The sequence below is a fragment of the Girardinichthys multiradiatus genome, chromosome 14, assembly GCF_021462225.1.
Source record: "Girardinichthys multiradiatus isolate DD_20200921_A chromosome 14, DD_fGirMul_XY1, whole genome shotgun sequence".
In the NCBI taxonomy this organism is placed as follows: Eukaryota; Metazoa; Chordata; class Actinopteri; order Cyprinodontiformes; family Goodeidae; genus Girardinichthys; species Girardinichthys multiradiatus.
The window spans coordinates 41,015,766-41,039,669 of NC_061807.1; the positions used below are offsets into that span (position 1 = coordinate 41,015,766).

The window sequence follows — 23,904 nt, forward strand, 5'->3', positions numbered from 1 at the left end:
CAGCTGTTAATGATTTAGATCTCTCAGAGGTTATGTAACCCGTGTTTGAAATTCGGTGATGATAAAATCTACATATTATTTTCAATATATGTAAATAGAGATTAGATACAAGTGTTTCAGGAATGAGAGTTTCTTGCAAAAATTATCATACTTCTGAACTTGTTTACATTTTATCACGTTAACACAAATTTATAACCACAAATTTAACCACAAATGTATTTTGTTAGGATTTGGAAACATCTGAAAAGTGTGGCACACATATGTATTCAGCCCCCTAACTATAGGGGGCTGAATACTATAGGGGGGAACCTAAAATTTGAAATGTGCAGGGCACCAAAGTTTTCAAATGTGAAGAGGAATAAAACATCACAGACCCAAATCTAAATCTTTATCTCCACCTAAGCTCAACTCCTAATAACGTTGGATCGATTTGCACTCAAACAGAGTGAAGTCCAAGTTTGTTTGCTCTTTTACTTTGTTGTTTACTCAAGAACTTCTCATCGAGCACATCATTTGACAACAAAATCAGGTAAGATCGTACTTTGACTAATCCTTTCCAAACCTTAATCTTGTTTTTTTGTTTTAGCCCTGCAGAGTTTGGATTTGCTGGTATGCTTTGGATCATTGTTCTGCTGCGTAACTCAAATATTGAGCTTAGGTCACAAACTGATGGCTGGAGATTCTCTTGGAGTCTTTTCTGAGAGAGAATAATCATGACTCCATTAATTATAGTTAGTTGTAGCAGAATAGCAGAGCAGACCCAAATAATCACACTACCACCACCATGTTTCAGTGTTGGTATGATATTCTTTTTCCTGAAATGTAGTGTAAGTTTTTTACTAGCTCAAGCTCACTTTTGTTAGGCAGCAAGACAAGTATCTAAAGTATACCAGCAAGTCAAATCTCTGCTAGGCTCAAAAAACCCAATATGAAGGTTTTTGAGTGGCCAAGTCAAAGTCTGAACTTCCTCCAATGTAACTGAATTAAAAACTATTTCGTAAAGAGCAGTGGGAAAAAGTCCTCCACAGTGATATAAAAAAAAGTAATTGCAGTTATTGCTACCAATGGCACAATCAGTTATTAGGATTACAGGGCAACTACCTAGATAGTTTTTCCCTTAATAAATAAAATGATAATTTAAAACTGCATTTTGTATTAACTCTTTGTATTTAACCTTTGTATGATATTTAAAGTTGTCTGATGATCTGAAACATTTAGGCGTTACAAAGACACAACAGGAAACAAGAGGAAAATACCTTTTTACAGCACTGTGTCTCAGAAAAAAATGAATTGTGGTTGGGAATTTCGATTTCCAATTTCACCATTTAATGCACCCAAAGTGGCAGTAAGCTGTTAGCTAGAACAAAAAAAGTTCATAATTTCAGCTAAAATGTCCTCATAATGTTTCTAAATTCCTGCACAACCCAAACTAAAGTGGTGTTCTCCAGGATGTATGGAGCCAGTATATGATTCAGGTTTGGGGATGTGATTTTTTTTTTGACTGTTGCAATAATCATAAACTGGATGTTTTGTTATACCAACACTTCAACCAGCAGTGCAGTGGTTTCTTAGGATGGACTAAAATTCAATCTCCTATACACAACAAGCTTGTGTATAAGACAGCTTAGGTTACAGCTTACTGTCTGTGTTAGAACTACTTATGTCCAAAGTTTAAAGTTAATTTGTTTATTTTCTGGCTTTTGTGACTTTAGTGGTCTAAATTCAACACAGGAGGGGTCTGTGTATGTAAGTTTAATCTAGGTAATCCAGAGCCTGGGCCTGCCACTTAAACTTAGTTTACCTTCCTTAAGGACTCAGACTCCCTGTACTTAATAGTTATACTGTGCTTTGCAAACCTATTCCTAACCCCTTGGACATTTTCACATTTTGTCACATTACAATCCAAAACTTTAATTTATTTAGAAGGAATATTATGTGATAGATCAACACAAAGTAGTGTTTAATTGTGAAATCTAAGGTAAATAATACACATTTTCAGAATTTTTACAAATAAAAATCAGAATAGTGTGGTATGCATTGTATTCAGCCTCACTGAGTCAACACTTTGTAGAAACAGCTTTTTCTGCATTTACAACTGATTCTTTTGGGTTTGTCTCTACCTGCGATGTACATCTACAAACACTTTTGCCAATTCTTCTTTGCAAAATAGCTCAAACTCAGAATGGATGGAGATGCTCTATTGATAAAAACTTGTAGGTTTTTCTAAATACAGTATTGTTAATCGGATTTAGCTCTGGACTTTGATAAGGCCATTTTAACCTCCATATACCCTAACCCTATGTTTATGGTTGTTTTCCTGATGGAAAGTCAACCTCCGCCCCAGTCTCCAGTCTTTTCTAGCCTCTAATAGGTTTCTTTTTCCAGGATTGTCCTGTATTTACCATCCCATCCATGTTCCCATCAACTCTGACCAGCTTTCCCTTCTCTGCTGAAGAAAAGCATTCCATTAGCATGATGCTGATACCACTATGTTTAACAGTGAGAATGATGCATTCAAGAGGACGTGCAGTGTTAGTCATTGCCATGTACAGCACATTGCATGTAGGCCAATACAGGATTGGTTCATAATCAGTAACTGTGCATGTCTTATATTTGCAACATGACACATTAAGGGTTAGGTAAGGGCTCCATCAAATAGTGAATGTCCACATAGTTCTTTGAAAAGAAGAACTGTGAATGTTTAGAAAGATGTGTGTAAATCATAGAAAATGGTGAAACTGAAAATGTTCTAAAAACAACACAAACTCTCATGCTTTCCAGTATCATTCTTATTATTCACAAATATTTTCACAACACTTATTTGAAAGATACCTGCTGCACTTAATACTGAGGAATCATTTGGAAGCTACCACAAAACAGCATAACATGGTTCTGATAAAAACACATTGTTAGGTGGGGATCAACACTGAAGGCCCAACTTTTCTTCAGCTATTCATGCAGCAAAAAATAAACAAGGAGTTTCATTCAATGACTAAACAGTTGGTAAAATGCAGTTCCAAGTCTGAATTAATCTCTCCACAGGCAGAAAGAAGCTGAAGAATTTTGTGAGTAATGGCGCTCTACTTTGGCGTGCTACGTTAGAAATGTTGAAACTTCTATTCTGAGGAAAGGTTTGGAGGCAGCATGCAGCATAAAAAAGGCAAAACGTTGCATTACAACAGATTCTCAGGAATAATTTTCTACAGGCCGCCGTCAAATAAAAAAGCCTCATTAGGCGACTTCGGTGTAACTTCCTTCCTTTGATTCCTTAAAAAGTAGCAGGCTGAAAACATTGGAGCTCATTCAGCCACTGATGGGGGAATCAGTGGGACATAAGCCGGTCTCCTGCTCTGTGCTGTCGACGAATTTGCTGGGAAAGATGGATTCTTCATCTGACAGCAGGATTCCTTTATCTCAGCTTGGTTCACAGCACTGTATAGTGAAAACAGCACGGTGTTCACTACAGGACAGCTACTGATACTGGGGGAAACATTACAAAAATACAGCAATGTTCAGTGTCTCTTCTCACTCTAATTATAGGTGTCTACACACTTATTTCTGCTGTTTCTTTTGTCTGCAGTGCAGATGCTTTTGTCACCACGCTTCAGACGGTAAACCACAAAGCAACAATATTTCATCTGACATCAAAATTGGTCCTTGTTATGTCTCCACTCAAATATATATTTCAAAAACAACATAAAAGAAAACAAAAACAGAGCCTCTCAGATAAAAAGGAGACAATAGCTTAGTCTGGGTGGCAGCTTCACATTCTTGGCAGTAACAGCACCTCTTTAATGTTCTGAAGATGAGTAGACATCAACTTCAAAATGCAGAAAACTAGACTAACTTTAAAGTTCTACTGAGAAAATACAATTTGATGGATTACTTTTTGTTTAAACATACAATAGCTCTATACATTAAAACCCCCTTTTCAGGCGGAATCAACACACACATTCCACGGACATAGGACTTCATCATTGATTTAGATTTAGACGAGTGTTGTTCCAGGGTAAGTCCACCATGTGGCAGCGTGCGGGTTTCCTGGATGGTGTTCAGTGCAAGTTCCCCAGTGTTGAGCGTTTTACAACTAACGGTGGCACGTTCCCCAGCTTGGCTTCATGCACACCACCTTTGACAGGGATTTTGGGATACAGAAAGCTGAGGACTGTCACTGGCCTGTTCGTTGAAGCCACCCTTCAGTTAAAGGCTCCTGCAAGAAATGTGAAATCCATCAGCATAATGACAGCAGTGCACCAGATGGACTAAAGAGGAACCCAGGATCTCAAACCTCCGGAGTTCTACATTTCCTCTGTCAGCTGGTCTGATGCAAGATTGAATTACCACGGGAAATATGAAGCATCTGACTTTATCAGGAGGTCAAAATGCCTTAATGAGCCCATTTTGATCATATAAAGCAGGATATTTTTGTAATCAAGAGTGAAAAGAATATTTTTTCAATTTGACAAAGCTTTGCAAAAGTATTAAAAAAATAATAATAATAAATATATATATATATATATATATATATATATATATATATATATATATATATATTTATTTTTTTTTTTTTTTTTACATTTGTCACATTACAACCACAAACTTCAACGTATTTTATGATGATTTATTTCATAGACTACTAACAAAGAGTGGATTGCATGGTTTTCGTTTTTTTAGAATATGGAAACTGTAACGTGCATTTCTATTCAGCCCTTTGAGTCAATACTGTGTAGATGCCCCTTTTCACTGCAATTGATCCTGCGGGTCTTTCAATAAATGTTTGCCAACTTTTAACATCTAACCATTGAAACTTTTCCATTCTTGTTTGCCAAATAGCTCAAGTTCAAACTGGAAGGAGCGCAATGTTGCCAGTGATCCTCAATTAGATTTAGGTCTAGACATAGACTGGGCCATTCTAAGACATCAATATGGTTTGATTCAAAATGTGCAATATTCCTGTAAGAAGGATTGCTCTCCAGGATTGTCTTGCATTTATCAGCCATCACCTCTGACCAGCTTCCCTGAACTTGTTGAAGATAGGCCCTCCCACAGCATGATGATGCCAGCGCCTTGTTTTTCTCTGGGTATGGTGTGTTCAGAGTGATGTGAATTATTTGTTTTCTACAATTGTGGGCATGGTTCCACTTATCCGTTAGCAGCTAATGGTGGAGCAATTTTTTTGTTTAGCGAATTAGCATTTTTGCTAACTTTGGAAACCATTAGCGGACCGTTTAGCTTCCACTAAATTAGCTTTTGCCAACAAACAAACAAAATTCACAAGTTTGTTCCTTTCTGTTCTGGGCATATCTTAGAGATTCACACCATTGGCTTACTACAGGTACATGTAACAAGATGTCACTGTGCGATGCAGCAGCAGCTAACTCAGGGCATGCTGTTGGTTTACTACATGTACACATGACAGAATGTCACTGTGGGACAAAGCAGCTATCTGAAGGAAGTACTGAATTGAACCAGAACCGTTTTAACCCAAAGAGGATACCCAGAACTGGGTTGTTTTTTTTTTGCCTCCATAAAGAACAGATTTGGGCACTATATGTCTGATGGTTTTTCTCTCAATAGATTCTCCCACATGAGCTGTAGATCTCTGCAGCTCCTCCAGAGTTAAGACAGGCCTATTGGCTGTTACTTGTCTGACATGGTCACCACTACACAATTTGTGTTGGTCTGTCACATACAAACCCAATACAATACATCAAAGCTTTTGGTTGTAACATCACAAAATGTTGTAAGATTCAGCAGGAATTATTACTTTTGTAAGGCATTTAGTATCACTTTATTGTGAAGTCAAAATGTCTTGAGGCAGCCATAATTATCATATTAAGCCAGAAAACCTCTATTACTCACATATATAGTCACAATGTGTGGATACATTTTTGCCCCACGGCCCATTTGTTGGTTAATATGACCGTGTCATTTTGCATTGTTGTTGTATAATTAGCCTAATTAACAAAACACTGGTCCCCAACCTAGTAGTAGGATAATTCTCAGAGGGTGTAAGATGTTACAAAAGCAGAAGAGTCAGTCCTCCAAATGGAAATTAGGCACATTTCTTTCCTGTCCGTTATCTCCAGTTGCCTTTTTTCTTTTTATACAGTGATTAGTTTCACTTGTGAGGGCTTTTAAGAATTATTCAAATCAAACAGCTGGGAAATGAAAGATGCTCTTTGAATGAACTGCTCACACTTCATATTTATTTATATCCAGGCTGTGATTTGAGGCTGTACGGAGTCATTGATGTATTTCACAGGACCAAAAGCCACAAAGGCTTTTAGAACACCTGAAGGTATTTCCAGCATGGGTACACTTATTAAAGCTCACTTATTGATCTCTTATTTCCATAACACAACCCTAAAGGAAATAATGAGGTAAAGAAATGGGCTTAACAGCACCTGTACTGCAGTTAATGGATACCATAGCAGGATTCTTGATCTTGAATACTTCTGATGGGCTTGGAGTTCTTTGTTAAATAAAATAACAATGAAGTCGAACATTTTGTATTTCTTCAAACTCTTTAAACACTGCATCTGCTCTGTGTGTGGCTGTAAAGAGCGCAGATACCTGACTCAAAAAAAGCTGCATATTGCTCCCATCTGTTGGACGTGCTGGGCAGGATTGCTCTTACATGTATTTACAGGAATCTGCGTCATGAATCCAGTGCAGAAAAAAAGGAATAGTGAAAGCAAAATAGCTGCAAAAATTGAGGAGATTGCACTGCTTCATGAATGTGCCTCTGATTGTTATACACATGAAAGAGCAGCATCAAACTTATTGGCCTCACCAGACACTTACGTCTGACCAATTTATGGCATGTGCAACAGATATTTTTGTGATTTCAGGAATTCTCCACGGCCAAATAGGTAGTTATTAACAAGAATGAAAATCAATTACTAGTAGAGATCCACAGGACATCTGTAAAAGGTGAAAACATAACACAACAAGCATAACTGGAATGCAATAAAAACCATTGTCTCTCTTACCTGGTTATAGATGGACATCAAATACTCCCTCCTCGACTGTCTCAATGTCTTCTTCAGCTATGACTGATGGAAACAGAGAATAAAATTCAACTTCATGCAAAAGTGAAACTGGGAGTCTGGTCAACACTTCCAGAAGATCAAGCGAGCAGAAGCCGGATCTTACCAGCATTCTGGTTCATTTATCCGGCAATTCTGTGTAGCTCAGTGAGGAAAACAGTTTACAGTTATGTAAAATACAATTAGGCAGAGAGTAAAGGCTTCCCTGTGGTGAGCTAATTATATTTCCATTGTAAATGACACTCTCAGGATATGTTCCAAATAGACATTGGCTTGTGTGAGATTCGCATGGCATGAGCGAATAAAAATACCACAGTATTATAGCAGCTGCACAAAATGAATATAACTTAATGTTATTTTGATTTTAATACATGGATCTTAGCAAAAGCATAGAAAAAAACCCTGCTATATTTAGTAGTATTTATAGCACAGATTATACATTGCTAGGAAAAGGATTTGGATGGATTTCTTCTTTGTTTTAGATCATCTAACAAATTGTACTACCAGAGACAATCAGAGTAAACGGAAAAACAGTTTTCCAATTCATTTATTTTCAGACATTTTAACAAGTAAAGCAATTATTACGCAAACCAGCCCAACCCTAAGTGAAAGTAAGTGCTCCCTAAAGCTAGTAACAGTTTTTTCCACTCTTGGTAGCAACAGTTGATATAATGAGTCTACATCACTGTGGAAGAACTAATGGCCAGGGGTGGACTGACAATCTGTTCATTCTGGAAAAGTGCAGAATGGCCATAAAGTACAGGGTTGTAGGTCTGCCTTGTTCATTCACCAATAAGTTACACTGAGCACCTCTTTCACTCAACAGCAAATGGGTTGCAGTCGAGAATGGCTGCATGCATTAGAGCAGAGTGCAAGCTCCATGTGTGTGCGATCACAGGCACAGGTAAAAGTAGAGAGACATAAGTGAGGCTGAAGATATTTAGTCATGTCTGGGTCAGAGGACCCGTCTCTCTGAACTTCTAGCTGGATTTGCATTAGAATGATGACGCTGATGTGAAAAAAATCTTGTCATTCAATGATGTCAGATTTAAAGTAGTAAAACTTGTAAAGCTAATTTAGCTATTTTAACCAAGTCTTTGATATTCAGAAAATCAGTTCGAGCTATTTCCATTCGACTGTTTTCTCTGTAGTGAACTGATACAACACATGCAGGCCTGGCAGTTGTTAAAACTGCAGAAATAAATGATAGTTAATCACGGCATAATTTACCTTTAACTAGGTAATTGTTGTAGCGGTTCTCCTATGAGAGAGTGTGTACAGAAAGTTTGTATGTTGCCATTTCAGAACAACCTTGTTGGTGGCTGGGCGTATCTGCAAAGTGGGCCGGTCAAGTAGAAGAGGCCCAGAGCTGGTTTTAGGGCCTACTCTCCCTTGCAGAATTGTTTTGATTCAGCATCATTGCATATTATTCCAGCACGAAGGGCCGTTAATAGCATCATGACAGCATCTTAATCGGATTAAAATATGGATTTGACCAGCCCACTGCCCACCTTCATGTTATTTGTTTAGATCCTCTCAGAGTTCAAGGTGGTAGTGTGACAGCTTTCATTTGAATGCCAAAAATAAAATAAAAACATATTGTTTTTATCTATTTCTTTTTTGTATCCAGCAGCAAGAGAAAGCTTCTCACCTGTATCTTGCAGGCTGGGAGGAGAATTGGCAGGTGGTGGGAAGCTGTAGGACCTGGCCTGGAGGGCTGGTGGAGTCTCGTGGCTGATGCTCTTCGTCCTCTTCCTGCACTCGACAGCCAAGCGGCTTCGGCAGGACTTATGACAGTTCACCCCGCAGGCTGCATCAGATTTCCCACAACCGACGAAGGACACCGGCATGGAGAGGTGTCGGGAGAGGAGGAGAGGACGGCGAGTCGGGTAGAGAGGAAGGGAGGATCGGCAAAAGAGAAGAGGGAAGGACCATTTGTGTGGGTAGCGGGGGAATGAGGAGGAAAGAGAGGGTCAGGCAGAGGGACGGGTCCAAACCGAAACATTGGGGTGAATGGGAGAACTAATGGCGACAGAAACGTTCTTTGACACGGCATGCAGACACACGAGCACTGGCACACACACACAGAAAGGTCAACTGCACTCGACAACAACTCTCTAAACTCAGGGGAGTCTGAAAGGAGAGAAATGATGGGTCAACCAGCAAGATGGCAAAAAAACTGGAAATTTACTTTTGGTCATGCATGGTTCTCTGCAAAATTATTCACAAGCCTTGAACTTACAGTTTGTTATGTTACAACCAGAAATTTGAAATGTATTTTTAGGGAGATTTTGGAGATTTCACACATTTTTCACAAGCTCTCTCCATCCAGTATGTCTAAACTTGAACTACAGTCCACCAAGTGTTCAAAGCTGGTAAAGACACACACTATAATGCCAAACGTATTTGCTCATCCATCCAAATAACTGAAATCAGGTGTTCCAATTACTTCCATGGCCACTGTTGTATAAAATCAAGCACCTAGGCATGCACTGTTTCTACAAAGATTAGTGAAGGTATGGGTTGCTCTCAGGACTGCGACGTCATGGGATTCCACCTGTGCAACAAGTCCAGTCGGGAAATTTCCTTACTTCTAAATACTCCACTGGGAACTGTCAGTGGTATTATAAGAAAGAGGAAGAATACCGAGAGATTTTGGACAATTTCATGTTCCCAACTGTGTGGGAATAGTTTGGAGATGTCCTCTTCCAACATGACTGTGCACCAATGCATGAAGCAGGGTCCATAAAGACACAAATAAGAGATTTTGGTGTTGGTGACCTTGACAGGTCTGCACAGAGTCCTGACCTCAACCAGACAAAACACCTTTTGGATAAATTAGAGCAGAAACTGAGAGCCAGGCCTTATTGTCCAACATCAGTCTATGACTGCTAAAATGTACGTCTGGAAGAGATGTCAAAAAACTTCCATGAAAATGCTTGTGGACAGCGTTCCCAGAGGAGTTAAAGCTGTTATAGCTGCAAAGGGTGGGCCTAGGTTATGCTGAACCGTATGGATTAAGAATGGGAAGTCACTGAAGTTCATTTGTGAGTCAAGGCAGGTGAGTTAATACTTCTGGCAATGTAGAGGATCTTAAAGGCTTGCAGCTGCGATTGGAGTAAAAGATGGTTCTGAACTGGTGTGGTGGGTGTGGTGGGGGGACTCAACACTTCTGAAAGCCATGTATCATTTCCCTCTCACAAATATTCACTATTTTGTGTTTGACTATCATGAAATCCTAATTAAATGAGATGATGTTTGTGGTTGTGAAAAAGGATGTGTGAATAGTTGAGTAAGTCTTTGTAGATTTAAACAGCTGTGACTCGAATGTTTGAGAGACAGACATGAGAATCAAATTAATTATTTCTCAGTATAAAAAGCAAGGCTGCTCCTGCAAAAATGTTAACCTGCCTGAAAATGTCTGAACCCCATATTAGGGCTATCTTTGTGGTTGTGTTGGTATAAAAGTTAGAATGAACTGTGGTAGCACTGCACCCATTCACACACCAAGAGGCTACCTATACTTAGGCCTGAAATACCTGACATCTGCTCCTCCGACACACATCCAGCAACCCACACACAGTCAGAGTCCTCCCACTCCTGCACTGCGCCACAGTGGGTGATTCATTTCAATTACACCCCTGGTGCTCTGTCTCCCTCCCTGAGTACAGCCTAACAATGGTAATGGGGATGAATGGCTGTGGGGCTCTCTCATTGACTTCCTCCGGTCTCATTAATGGAACAAGCCAGAACACACTGGAACTCCCAGTCAGAGTACAGGCCTTTGAGTGGAGAGGATATTGGAAAGTGTGGGGGTCCTGGGGAATGGGTGGGTAACATGTTTGTGTAGGTGTGTGGGTGTAACCACTGCAGAGACATCAGGCCTTTTTATGGGTGTGCTTGTATTTGACTTCCACTTAGCCTTGTTTGTAAAACCAGAAGCAAAATGTGGGTTGGCTGTTTTTTAATAACAGACTGATCCTCCTTTCATTGGGTAAAAACCTAAACCTATACTGCTTTCATTTATAACCCTTGTCCTTTTCCACTTGTTCTCACATATGAATACAAACTTCACTGTATTTGATTAGGATTTTATCTGATAGACCAGCATCAACATTGCATAATGGTAATGTGGCATTTATTTGTATTCAGGACCCCTGAGTCAATACGTTGTAGAACTACCTTTTGCTGGAGTTACAGCTTCAAGGTTGTGTGTAGCGGTGCAGTCAAAACAACCTAACCTGGCACCAAGAACAATCCAGTGCAAAGTCTCAGGAACTCATAATAACATAGTTGTTGCTGCAAACGGTTAAAGAAAATCTGAATATTCTAAGTTAGAACTCTTCTGCATTTGAATAAACCCAAGAGTTTCACAATAAGTTGCAGTAAAAAAAGAAAGTTGCAGCTGTGGTCTTGAGAAAAAATACACAAGACAAGACCAACAAGAAAAGTCAAGATAAAATAAAAACAAAGACCAAGGCTTGAAAACTCAAGACTGGTCAAACAACACCTCAGTTCCATCTCAAAAAATTTGAATATTGGGAATAAATTCAATATTGTTCGTCAATCATTTCAGAAAGTGAAACTTATTTATTATATAGATTCATCACACTATTGTAAGCCTTAATTTCCTGTAATTGTGATGATTATAACCATCTGCCTCTCCACTCTCCCTCCAGACTCTGGGACCTTGATTTCCAAATGCAATGCAAACTTTACTTTCATCTGAAAAGAGGACCTTAGATCACAGAGCAACAGTTCTTTTTCTCCTTAGCCCAGGTAAGACCCATCTGATGTTGTCGCTGGTTCAGGAGTGGCTTGACACGAGCAATGTGTGATGCCCAACTGATGTGTAATATGTATTTCTTTAAATACTTTATGAAAAACCATGTAGCTTGTGTTTCAGCGTTATCTGCTGTTGACGGGTCCTGGACTCCGGTACCAGTTATGAATGCGACATTTGTAGCCCTTGTATATCTTGTAAACAGTGAATGACTGTCTTCTGGATCTCTGTCCAGTCAACAGTATTCCCTATGATTGTGTAGCCTACTGACCCAGACTGCTAGACAATTTAGAGGCTCAGGAAACCTTGCAGGTGCTTGTACTCGTACTCGTTGTCTTCCGCTTATCCGGGACCGGGTCGCAGGGGCAGCAGACTCAACAGAGACGCCCAGACGTCCCTCTCTCCAGACACCTCCTCCAGTTCCTCCAGGGGGAGCCCAAGGCGTTCCCAGGCCAGCCGAGAGACATAGTCCCTCCAGCGTGTCCTGGGCCGTCCCCTGGGCCTCCTCCCGGTGGGACGTGCCTGGAACACCTCCCGAGGAAGGCGTCCAGGAGGCATCCGGTAGATGCCCGAGCCACCTCAACTGGCTCCTCTCAATGTGGAGGAGCAGCGGCTCTACTCCGAGCCCCTCCCGGATGGCCGAGCTCCTCACCCTATCTCTAAGGGAGTGCCCGGCCACCTTACGGAGGAAGCTCATTTCAGCCACTTGTATCCGGGATCTCGTTCTTTCGGTCATGACCCAAAGTTCATGGCCATAGGTGAGGGTAGAAACGTAGACCAACCAGTAAATTGAGAGCTTTGCTTTTCGGCTCAGCTCTCTCTTCACCACAACGGACCAGCACCGCGCCCCCATTACTGTGGCAGCCGCACCGATCCGTCTGTCGATCTCCTGCTCCATTCTTCCCTCACTCGTGAACAAGACCCCGAGATACTTAAACTCCTCCACTTGAGGCAGGAACTCCCCTCCAACCTGAAGAGGACAGGCCACCCTTTTCCGGTCGAGCATCATGGCCTCGGACTTGGAGGAGCTGATCCTCATCCCAGCCGCTTCACACTCGGCTGCGAACCGCCACAGCGCATGCTGTAGGTCTTGGCTAGAGGGGGCCGGCAGGACCACGTCATCTCCAAAAAGAAGAGACGAAATCCACTGGTCCCCAAACCCAACCCCCTCCGGCCCTTGGCTACATCTAGAAATCCTGTCCATAAAAGTTATGAACAGGACCGGTGACAAAGGGCAGCCCTGCCGGAGTCCAACATGCACCAGGAACAGGTCTGACTTAGTGCCGGCAATGCAGACCAAACTCCTGCTCCGCTCGTACAGGGACCGGATGGCCCCTAGTAAAGGGCCTCCGATTCCATACTCCTGGAGCACCCCCCACAGGGCATCACGAGAGACACAGTCGAATGCCTTTTCCAGGTCCACAAAACACATGTGAACCGGTTGGGCAAACTCCCATGAACCCTCGAGTACCCTGTAGAGGGTATAGAGCTGGTCCAGTGTTCCACGGCCGGGACAAAAACCACACTGTTCCTCCTGAAGCCGAGGTTCGACTATCGGTCGGACTCTCCTCTCCAATACCCTGGCGTAGGCCTTACCAGGGAGGCTCAGAAGTGTGATCCCCCTGTAGTCAACGTGCATGAAAATCATTTGTGAAACCAACAAGTTTTACAACATATTCTTAATTGGATTTAGCTCAGGACTTTGACTGGGCCATTCTAACACATCAATACACTTTGACCTAAACTATTCCATTATGTGCAAATATCAAAAGGGGGCTGATTATTACATCATACTTTACAGTCTTTTATTACCAGAAAGTTTTGAAACTGTAATATTCCTTCCACTTCCCAATCTTAACACTGCTTTGCGTTTGTAATGTGAAAAAAATAAAAAGGTTTAAAGGTTTGGAATACCTTTGGGATTATTTTGTTAATAAACAAATTAGTCTTAGAGCAAACATGTCTCTTTTTCTTGTGTCCTACATTCAGGGTGTTGTGAAAGCTGCATGTAATAGCCTCAGCGAACACTAATTACTCTGGTTGCTATGCAACAGAAATGTTTGATGATGACTTGCCAACGATTTAATAAGCAATGGTAAGCAAACCTGAAGTCCTGAATGATTGAGGAGATTGTTAATATTGAAACTACAAATGGAAAGGATAAAATTGGTTACTGAAATGCTTATATTTCAGGAAACACTGAGCGGAGCATTCACACATCACATAATCATGGGTTTTAGAAAAATAACTAAACAAAGGTGGACAGGAAAGTGCAACTAAATTGACAGTTATGTGTTAGAGCACTAGACCATTCTGAGAGTAAAACATTTGTCTTCTATCACCTCCCCCAAAACTGCAGCAGACAAAAACCTCTGTGATTTGCATTCAGGATCTGCCATCGCTTCCTAAGTTTTTCCCTGCGTTCCATATGCAGTGTTAAGTTATTTTCAGAGTGTAGCATCTGCAGTTTATCACCGTCTTGACACAAACCACTGACAGCATCTCCCCAGAGGAAAGAAGCAGGCTAAGTCGGTGTTTATGGAGTGTGGAAGGGTTAGAAGGTGTTGGAGGAAGCTGGCTTGCGGGTGTGTGTTTGTGAAAAGAGCATGCTATTTCCAACACAAGTTTACGCGGAGGCCTGGAAGGGCAAATAATTCCCTCAGGTGTTTATGGGGTTCTTAGCTGATGGACCAAATCCAACTGCTAGCGACAAGGTTTTACATGCAGACAACAAGTAAACCTGTGCGATCCAATATACTGGTGATGGTATCATGGCTCTGTGTGTTGTTGACATTTCCTCTGTATATGCGTGTTTGTGTTAGATGGGAAATCAATGGCATCAAGAGATCATCTGGAGGCTGCAGGCTTCTGCATGGAACAAGAACATCTGCTCAGTGAATTGCTGTCTTACCTTTACACTTGTAGCCTTGTTTGTAAAAGCCCCATATCTACAAAAAAGACACAAAAAAAGCAGAAGGTTGGTGAACTGGTAATTAGGATGCAGTTTAATTTCCTTGAAGGGAAATGGATGCAGACACACTAGTATGCAGTGACTTTTTAAACTTTGTCAGACTTTGTCAAGTTTCAACCACTAAATTTAGTGTATTTCATTGGGGTTTTATGTGATGTGTCCAACACAAAGTAGTGCATAATTTGAAGTAGAAGGTAGCTTGCACAATCTTTCACAACTCCAAACCAAGAAAGTGGGATGTGCATTTGTAGCTCAGTGGTATTGGATCTGTGAACATCAAGTCTTGCCACAGATTCTCAATTAGATTAAAGTCTGGACTTTGACTGGGCCAATCTAACACATAATTATATTTGATCTAAATCATTCTATTGTAGTTCTGACTGGATGTTCCTGAGGGTTCCTTTCCTGCTGGAAGGAGAACCTCCGTCCCAGATCATCCATTGTTTTGCTGTCTCTGACTAACCAACTTGTATCAGGTACTTGTATTTAGCTCCATACATCTTATCATCACTTCTGACCAGCTTTCCTGTCCCTGTTGCAAAAACGTATTCCCACAGCATCATGCTGCCACCACAGTTGTTGTGTGTACGCAAGTGAAAAAAAGTTAAAGCTTTGTATCTTCTGACCAGAGCACCTCCTTCCACCTGTTGCTTTGCATGGCATGTGGAAGGAGGGTTACACTTCTTAAAGCCTCATTCAGGCTACTCTCTATTAAAGGCCAGATTTTCCATTAACTATTTTCCCACCTGAGCTGTGAATCTCTGCAGCTCCTGTAGAGTTACTATGGGCCTGCCCAAGAAAATATTTAATAAAATAATGTAAAAATATAAAAAAACAAAATACACAAAAACTATATAAACAACACAGGTTGACACAACACAGATAACATCAGACATAGCATACATCATATGCACTAAGTGAAAGTGTAGGCAGTGTTCCGGTAGAGAGTGCGATTATTGCACATTCTGTTCATAAGGATGGGATGGCGTGGAGGGGATCTCATCTCTGGGTTGTGAACGTAACTCCTTAAATGTGTGTGTGTGTATTTAGACACAGAATACGCAATGTCCAAGACCGGAAGCATTTCTCCCACAATCTTCTGTGGAGTCTTCAATTCATCACACAGAGGGTTGATGAGTGAGCAGGGGTGGCGGGGAGATGGTGGCTAATGCTCTGGGAAAAAAGCTGTTACTCAGCCTGTTAGTTCGTATTTTAATAGTGCAGTACTTTTTCCCAGATGGCAGTGGAACAAAATAGGACTGTCCCAGGTGGCTGCTGTCCATGCAGATGGAGTGTGTTCTCCTCGCTCAGCATACACAGAGTCCAAGTACGGGAGTTAAGTTCCCACAATCCTCTGAGTGGGTTTCATTACATGGGGCAAATCTTCCCTGTCTTGTGCTGTGCAGCTCCTGCACTACACTGTACAGCTCTGACAGAGGATGCTCTCTATGGTGGTTCTGTAAATGTTTTTAAGTAGCCATGGAGCCAGACCAGCCTGCTTGAGCTTCTTCAGGTAGAACATCCTCTGCTAGGCCCTTCTTACCAAGTCAGCTGTATTTAGTGACCATGTCAGATCCTTGGTGATGTAAGTGCATATCTGGAGAAAATGTTATAGTCTTTGATCAACATTTTTAACTCAGCCAAAAACAGAAGGACAAATGTATTCTGAATGCTGATATCAATAGTTCTTGGAAAGAAACAGGCAACGCGCCCCGCTAGCATCCTCACAGCAGAATTCTATAGATTTTGCTGATGTACACGATCTCAGCAGGATCCTCCAGCTGCAACACTGTGGACGGGTGGGCCCTGCAGAGGACAGTGAGGGTAGCTTAAGGAGTTGTTGGAGTGTTCCTGTCCAGGATCTGTTTCAGAGCAGGAAGGGGGCTGTGAACATTGTCAGAGATTCCACAAACGCTCTCTATAAGCTGTTTTTATCTATTTGTTTTGTCTGTGTATCTGATTTTTCACAGTGATCCATCACAGATCCCAGACCAACACTGTTATTTTATTGTATGTTATTCAGTGTTTCATAACAAATTGATTAGATTTAAGATCATATATGACTCAGCAGGTCAGAGCTTTACAAAAACTGGATATTGTTATCAGAACTATGCCTGGTACATCTCTAAAAATTGGTTGTTTTTCAGATGAATGATGCAGCAACTGCAAAAAGCAAAGGTTGTTTTTTTTTTTTTTTTTGGAAAAACTGTTATCACTACCGAAATATAGAATAATAATTGTTAAGAACGTTTTAAAAACTGCAGCAAAAGAGATGCGTATTCAGTAGTAACTGTTACAAGTGTAAAGTGACAGCAATAAAACATTTCTTATACTTGTCACTGTAGGATAATGGTCTTGATTAAAAGGATTTGGTTAAAATAGTTTAGAGTCAAAACAGTTGGAAAAAATATCACAAATCAGGAGTCATGCAAAGGAGAAAAAAAGAGAAACTAGAATGAAATCAAGAATGAAGCCGTTTTGATGGTGACTCAAATCGGAGAAAGGACTCAGCAGTATACATTACTCACCTGAATGAGAGATTCAGGTGAGTAATAAGTAACAAGGAGGACCTGATGATGTGATGATGCAGAGTACAGAAGAGGGTATCTGGGGACATCTAGTGACAGTTTCATGTAACAGGAAAGAACAGAAGAAAATGGCTCTAACAGAACACACAACAATGATGGTGCCGGCATCTTTTATTTGATGGCCAAGCGGAGTCGCGGTGCTTGATTACAGCTAAATATATAACATAAATGCCTTGGCTCATTCTCATACAGTGCCTTGCAAAATAATTTATATCATTGAACTTTTTTACATATGTGTTTTATTTGGATTTTATTTCTTAAGTATTACATAATTGTGAGGTGGAAAGAAAAAAGATGCATGCGAAGTTTTTGCAACAAAATTGTGAAAGGTGCGCTTTGTATTTGTATTAAACCCACTTCAATAGTCAACTAAGTGACTTCTGTAGGCATTTAGCTGCACTGGGTTTGATTTTATTCAGGGGTATTAAATTAAAGGGGCTAAACTCATATGCGTGCCAAACGTGTCAGATTTAATTAGCTAAAAAAAATATTCCAAACCATGTGTCATTTTGGCAGCATCATGCTGTGGGTCTTCAGCAGGTTCCATCTAACCATACTGTTAGTTTATTATCTTTTTTTGTCATTAAACATCAGTCATAATCATTATTGTTTGTTTGATTGTTTTTAACTAAAAATACTATACCAACATTTGGATTTGGTATTGATTTATGTTTTTTCATACATTATGGTAAAAATGAAAATGTTCTGTATTGTGCAGTGGGTCCATATGATCACTGTGACTGAAAGTGACTGCAGAAGATAAATTGGCTTTATTTTAACCAAATAGCACCACATTAATGCCAATACCTGTTCATTCATTCTCAGTTACTATGAGGTCTCCTAAAAACTACACCTTCTGTTTTTAATCTTTTATATGTTCAATGTTTGTTAAGCTGCAAAATGTAATTACAGGAAACCAAAAGCACCCTGAAAGCTACAGGCAATTATTCTAAAAACGTGTTTGAAGAGGAGATGGGTGGGAATAACCAAAAAATAAAATAAAATAAAAAATCCCACAATGAATTATAGACACATTTTAAGACATCCATTCACTTCATATGTGGATCTCCATCATTGATGCTAAATCCATTGGAACAGACAGAGAGGTGAGATGAGTCAGGGGCCAGAAAAGAGGAAGAGGAGAGGGGGTTGGTGGGACAGACAGGTGGAGGGGGACCAAGATCAAGCGGGATGCAGGGAGCGCTCCGGCAGTGGGGGGAACAATGACATGAAAGACCCAAGCTGGAGATCACACACAGCACTGGCACATCTGAGGAGGCACAAAATATCCTGACCTCTCCACACACACACACACACACACAGAACTACAGAGAAGCTTTAAGAACAAATATGCCGCCAGCTACACACATACACACATAAGGACGGGCTGTGCAACAAAGAGGAGTTAGGAGGCAAACATCTAGACACCATCATCATCACAGCTCTGCCTACACAGACTGACCTTTGCTGCTGCTGGAGACAGTAAAACACAAAGAAGCACGAACAGGAGTCGCAATCACACTCACTTGTTCGCTTCCTGTGATGTTTAAATGTAAGCTTTGAGAAAGGTGCTGCGATCAGCAGTAGTCAGCAGTAGTCACTTTTACTTTCAGCTCTCTGCAAGTTTTTTAATCAGCATATTTATTATTAACACATTTTAAAAGTAAGAACAGTTTTAATAAATTCTTTGAGTTTCAATTCATAAACCCAACAGCAACATTTCTTTAGTTTGTTTCTTTAGTCATTTCTTCTGTTGAGTAAGTGAGTCTTTTCTGAATGGACAAAGTAAATGTTCCTCACAGCTCAGAGAATTACACAGCCTTATCTGCTGCATTAACAGTAATAGACATTTCTGTTCATCAACAAAATGCCACAAACAAAATTCTACAGTCCACTTAACATGAAGCAAGATGACAATGCTCGGCTTGCACTTTGGGTCTTTCTTTTTAGATTTTGACTCGTTAAACTCGTTAAACTTCCTTTTTTCCACCCTGCTCAAAGTTGCCTTTAAAGCGCATTTATCTGGAAAAAAAACAAAACAAAGTAATACTGCTAGCCTCTACTAGCCTTAACAGGGGGCTATAGTGCCTTGTAAAACACAATTTTAGTGTGATATGTGGTAGACCAATATGTAATTGTGAAGAGGAAGGAAAAGACTACATGGTTTTCGATGTTTAACAAATAGAAATCAGCAGACCTGTTGTCCACACGGGGTGGACTTGTTACAGGATTGCTGTTTGTAGCTCCATCCATCTTCCCACTGACTGCAGAATCCCCACAGAATGATGCTTCCACCACCATGTTTCGCTGCCAGGTGATGTATTATGCTAGCTTTCATCCACAGAAAATGTCTTACACACAGGTCAAAAACCTTCGTTTTGGTCTCATCTGACCAGAGTGCCTTCTACCACATGTTTGCTGTATACCATACATGTCTAATGGCAGACTGCCAACAGGACCTTTTAAAGATTTCTTTCAACAATGGATTTCTTGTTGCCATTCTCATACAGGGCATATTTGTGTAGTGCACTACAAAGAGCTGACAGTTTCCCCCACCTGAGCTGTTAATCTCTGCAGCTCCTCCAGAGTTACAGTAGGCCTCATGGCTGCATTTTTGACTGATGCTCACCTGATAGTTAAATTGGCTTTCAGGTCATGTCTCGGTGGGTATGCAGTTGTGCCATAACCTTTAGGTTTTTTTGTGAGACGTTCAGAGGTCGGGACATTATTTTAGAACCCCAACCCTTTTAATTTCTTCACAACTTGTTCCCTGACCTGTCTGCTGTGTTCCTTAGTCTTCTCAGTGCTGTTTGTTTACTAATGTTCTTTAAAAAGCTTCTGAGGACTTCAAGAACAGCTGCATTCTGAGATGAAACCTCTAAAGGCAACTGGTCACACTGGGTTTTATTTAAAGGGGGTCAGATTTCGTCTTTGTAAAAATGTTGTAAAACCATGTGTCCATTTTCTTTCAGTTTCCTAGTGTGCACTGTTTTGTGTTGGCCTGTCACATAAAACCCAAATAAATCCAAAAATACATTGAAGTTTCTAGTTACAACATGACAAAATGTAAAAAAAGTTCCAAGTTGTATGAATACTTTTGCAAGGAACTGTAATTAGAGCCAAGATGTGATGCCGGAATTATGCAACAATTGAAACTTAAGAATTAACTGATCTATAGGGTCGTTACCTGTTAGCATATGGGTAAAACCCTGGGAAGCTCAACATTTCCTGAGGAGATTGCATCTAAAAGAGGGACCATATGCAAAATGAAAGAAAATAAAGAAACAGGCTAGACGAGTGCTAGCCTGTAAAATTGTTAAATGGAACTTTATGTCTCCTTTAAGATATTTGCAGACATGCACCACCTTCTGTAAACCCAACAGCATATAAATTTGCTGTTTTTATCTTCAAATTATTGCCCCCTGGAGCACCTTGACAGCAACAGGAAGTCTGACCTGCTCAGACATGGTAACATCCACATATTACTTTCAGCACTACATGTTTTGGCCTGCAGCAGTCACATTAACATAGACATGCCCAGCAGCAGTGGGCTGTTTTGGCTGTTTTTTTAGCTTTTTTCCAGAACAGATCAACAAAAATAAAGGATGCTGTCAAATCCCTCCTCTGTGGATAAACGTGCAGTAATTATCGACAGTATCTATGTGCTTGCCAGTGCATCTGAGCCTATTGACTGAGAGAAATGGTTTAAAGTAGTTGAGCTCTGAATGAAGCTGGTGCTCTGACATAATAATTCTAGATCATTACTCACCTTAGCTTGCAGTAAAGCAGTGAAATAATGTTCCTTCTGAGAATTTTTAACAATGCATTCTAATAGATAACAGCTAATGGCTCTTTTCCATTCACCTTTCCATCACTCCACTCCACCCGTCCTTAAACTTCTCCGCATAAACCTGTTGTGTTTTCGTTGACACACTGATGGCTACAGTTATGATGTATTATTGATGTAGAGGTGCTGGAGAGGCGGAGTTATATGGAAACAATTCTGCACCATGAGTTTAGTTTGTGTTCTATTTAGTGACCTTCACTGTTTGTTTTGGGCATAAAATAATAGAATTGCCTTCTAGCGGTTCTACTATGATTTGCAACTAACATGCAAGTTAAGCCAAAGTGTGACTTCATTCAGTCTCGCCCACATGGCTTGCCACATTGTTATCTCTCTCGAGTTTTTTTGAGCTTTTCCCGGCATTGTGTTGGGCTGTAAAATCCATGGCTGGTCATAATCTATTCTGTCTGTTACCTCGCCACTCACCTTCTCATGCTGCTGACATTCAGCTGAGAGCACCCATGGCCAATCAGTGAACAGCAGACTGTTCACATAACATTTCAGTCCTACTCAGCCCCGATGAGACCTACTTATGAGAAGGTAACACATAAGCCAGTACTGGGCCGAAAAACCAGTAATGTAAACGGTTGCAAAACGGCCTGAGTGGAGTGGAGCCAGCCAGAGTGGAGCCCATGGAAAAGAGGCATAATTTTCAATTCAATTCAATTCAGTTTATTTATATAGTGCCAATTCACAACACATGTCGTCTCAAGGCACTTCACAACAGTCAGGTTCATACATTCCAATTAATCCTAATCATTGAACAGTGCAGTCAGATTCAGTTATTTATTCAAATTGGATAAAAGGTTTTTCTCTATAAGGAAACCCAGCAGATTGCATCCAGTCAGAGACTTGCAGCAGTCACTCCTCCTGGATGAACATGTAGAGACAGTGGACAGTCACTGGCATTGACTTTGCAGCAATCCCTCATACTGAGCATGCATGTAGTGACAGTGGAGAGGAAAATCTCCATTTTAACAGGAAGAAACCTCCAACAGAACCAGGCACAGTGTGAGCGGCCATCTGCCACGACCGACTGGGAGTTTCAGAGAACAGAGCAGAGACACAAAGAGAACACAGTAGCAGTGATCCAGGAGTACTTTCTATGGGAAGGAAAAGTAAATGTTAATGGATGTAGCTCCTCGTTTCATCTAGAAAGAAAGAACTTATAAACTCTGAGCCAGTTTTCAAAGATAGAGTCTGAAAGAGAGCACATATAATTAGTTACAGTAAAAGCTCAGTCAATTGCTATGTCTAGGAGAGAGAAAGGGTTAAACACTGAAAGACAGGGCCAAGTGGAACATCTGTAGAAGGTGAGCATTAAGTTGTTGCCAGCAGAAGCTTGGACGATGCCCCCCTCCAGAAAAGTGTCACAGGTAGACACAGAGTCAGGCCAGGTGTAGCTTCTAGAAACAGAAAAGAGAGAGAACATAAAGTTAAAAGCTGAAATAACAGCAAATAATGAAAAATTGAAGAGTAGTATGAGAATGTAGCAGAGAGAGTGAAACGTGATCATTATGTCCTCCAGCAGCCTAAGCCTATAGCAGCATAACTAATGAGCTAGATCAGGATAACCTAAGCCACTATAACTATAAGCTTTATCAAAAAGGAAAGTTTTAAGCCTAGCCTTAAAAGTAGACAGGGTGTCTGTCTCACGGACTAAATCTGGGAGCTGGTTCCACAGGAGAGGAGCCTGATAACTAAAGGATCTGCCTCCCATTCTACTTCTAGAGACTCTAGGAACCACCAGTAAACCTGCAGTCTGAGAACGAAGTGCTCTGTTAGGAACATATGGAACAATCAGATCTCTGATGTATGATGGAGCTAGATCATCAAGGGCTTTATATGTGAGGAGGAGAATATTAAATTGTATTCTGGATTTACCAGGGAGCCAATGAAGGGAAGCTAAAATAGGAGAAATATGGTCTCTCTTTTTAATTTTCATCAGAACTCTTGTTGCAGCATTTTGAATCAGTTGAAGGCTTTTAACTGCATGTTGTGGACATCCTGATAGTAAAGAATTACAATAGTCCAGCCTTGAAGTAACAAATGCATGGAATAGTTTTTCAGCGTCACTCCTGGAAAGGATATTTCTAATTTTGGTGGAAGAAGGAAATCCTAGAAACCTGTTTAATATGGAATTTAAATTACATGTCCTGGTCAAAAGTAACACCAAGGTTTTTTACTTTATTACCGGAGGTCAATTTAATGCCATCCAGGTTAAGTGATTGACTAAGCAGTTTCTTTTTTAAAGACTCCAGTCCAAAGACAACAACTTCTGTCTTGTCTGAATTTAGAAGCAAAAATTTAAAGTCATCCAAGTTTTTATATCTTCGAGACATGCTTGTAGTCTATCTAACTAGTTGGGCTCATCAGGATTTATGGATAAGTAAAGCTGAGTATCATCAGCGTAACAGTGAAAATTTATCCTATGCTGCCTGATAATTTGACCTATTGAAAGCATATATATAGTAAAGAGAATTGGCCCAAGTACTGAACCCTGTGGTACTCCACAATTAACCCTGGAGTTTAAAGATGATTAATCATTTATATGAACAAACTGGAATCTGTCAGACAAATAAGATTTAAACCAGCCTAGTGCTGTTCTCCTGATCCCTACAGCATATTCCAGCCTTTCTAGGAGAATATTGTGATCGACTGTATCA

The 23,904-nt window shown here is 40.5% G+C and overlaps 1 protein-coding gene across 2 annotated transcripts in view; it reads right to left on the bottom strand.

The window, feature by feature from the left end:
• Positions 1 to 2,774: 2,774 nt before the first annotated feature.
• LOC124880556 (RAS guanyl-releasing protein 2-like) overlaps positions 2,775 to 23,904 on the bottom strand; it is a 78,709-nt gene continuing 57,579 nt past the window's right edge. For both annotated transcript variants that reach the window (XM_047385780.1, XM_047385779.1), the window contains exons 14-17: positions 14,747 to 14,783; positions 8,704 to 8,862; positions 6,996 to 7,058; positions 2,775 to 4,210 (exon numbers count right to left, since the gene is read on the bottom strand). In XM_047385780.1, coding sequence (XP_047241736.1) covers positions 7,000 to 7,058; positions 8,704 to 8,862; positions 14,747 to 14,783 — 255 coding nt within the window. In that variant the 3' untranslated portion in view covers positions 2,775 to 4,210; positions 6,996 to 6,999. The remainder of the gene's footprint in view (positions 4,211 to 6,995; positions 7,059 to 8,703; positions 8,863 to 14,746; positions 14,784 to 23,904) is intronic.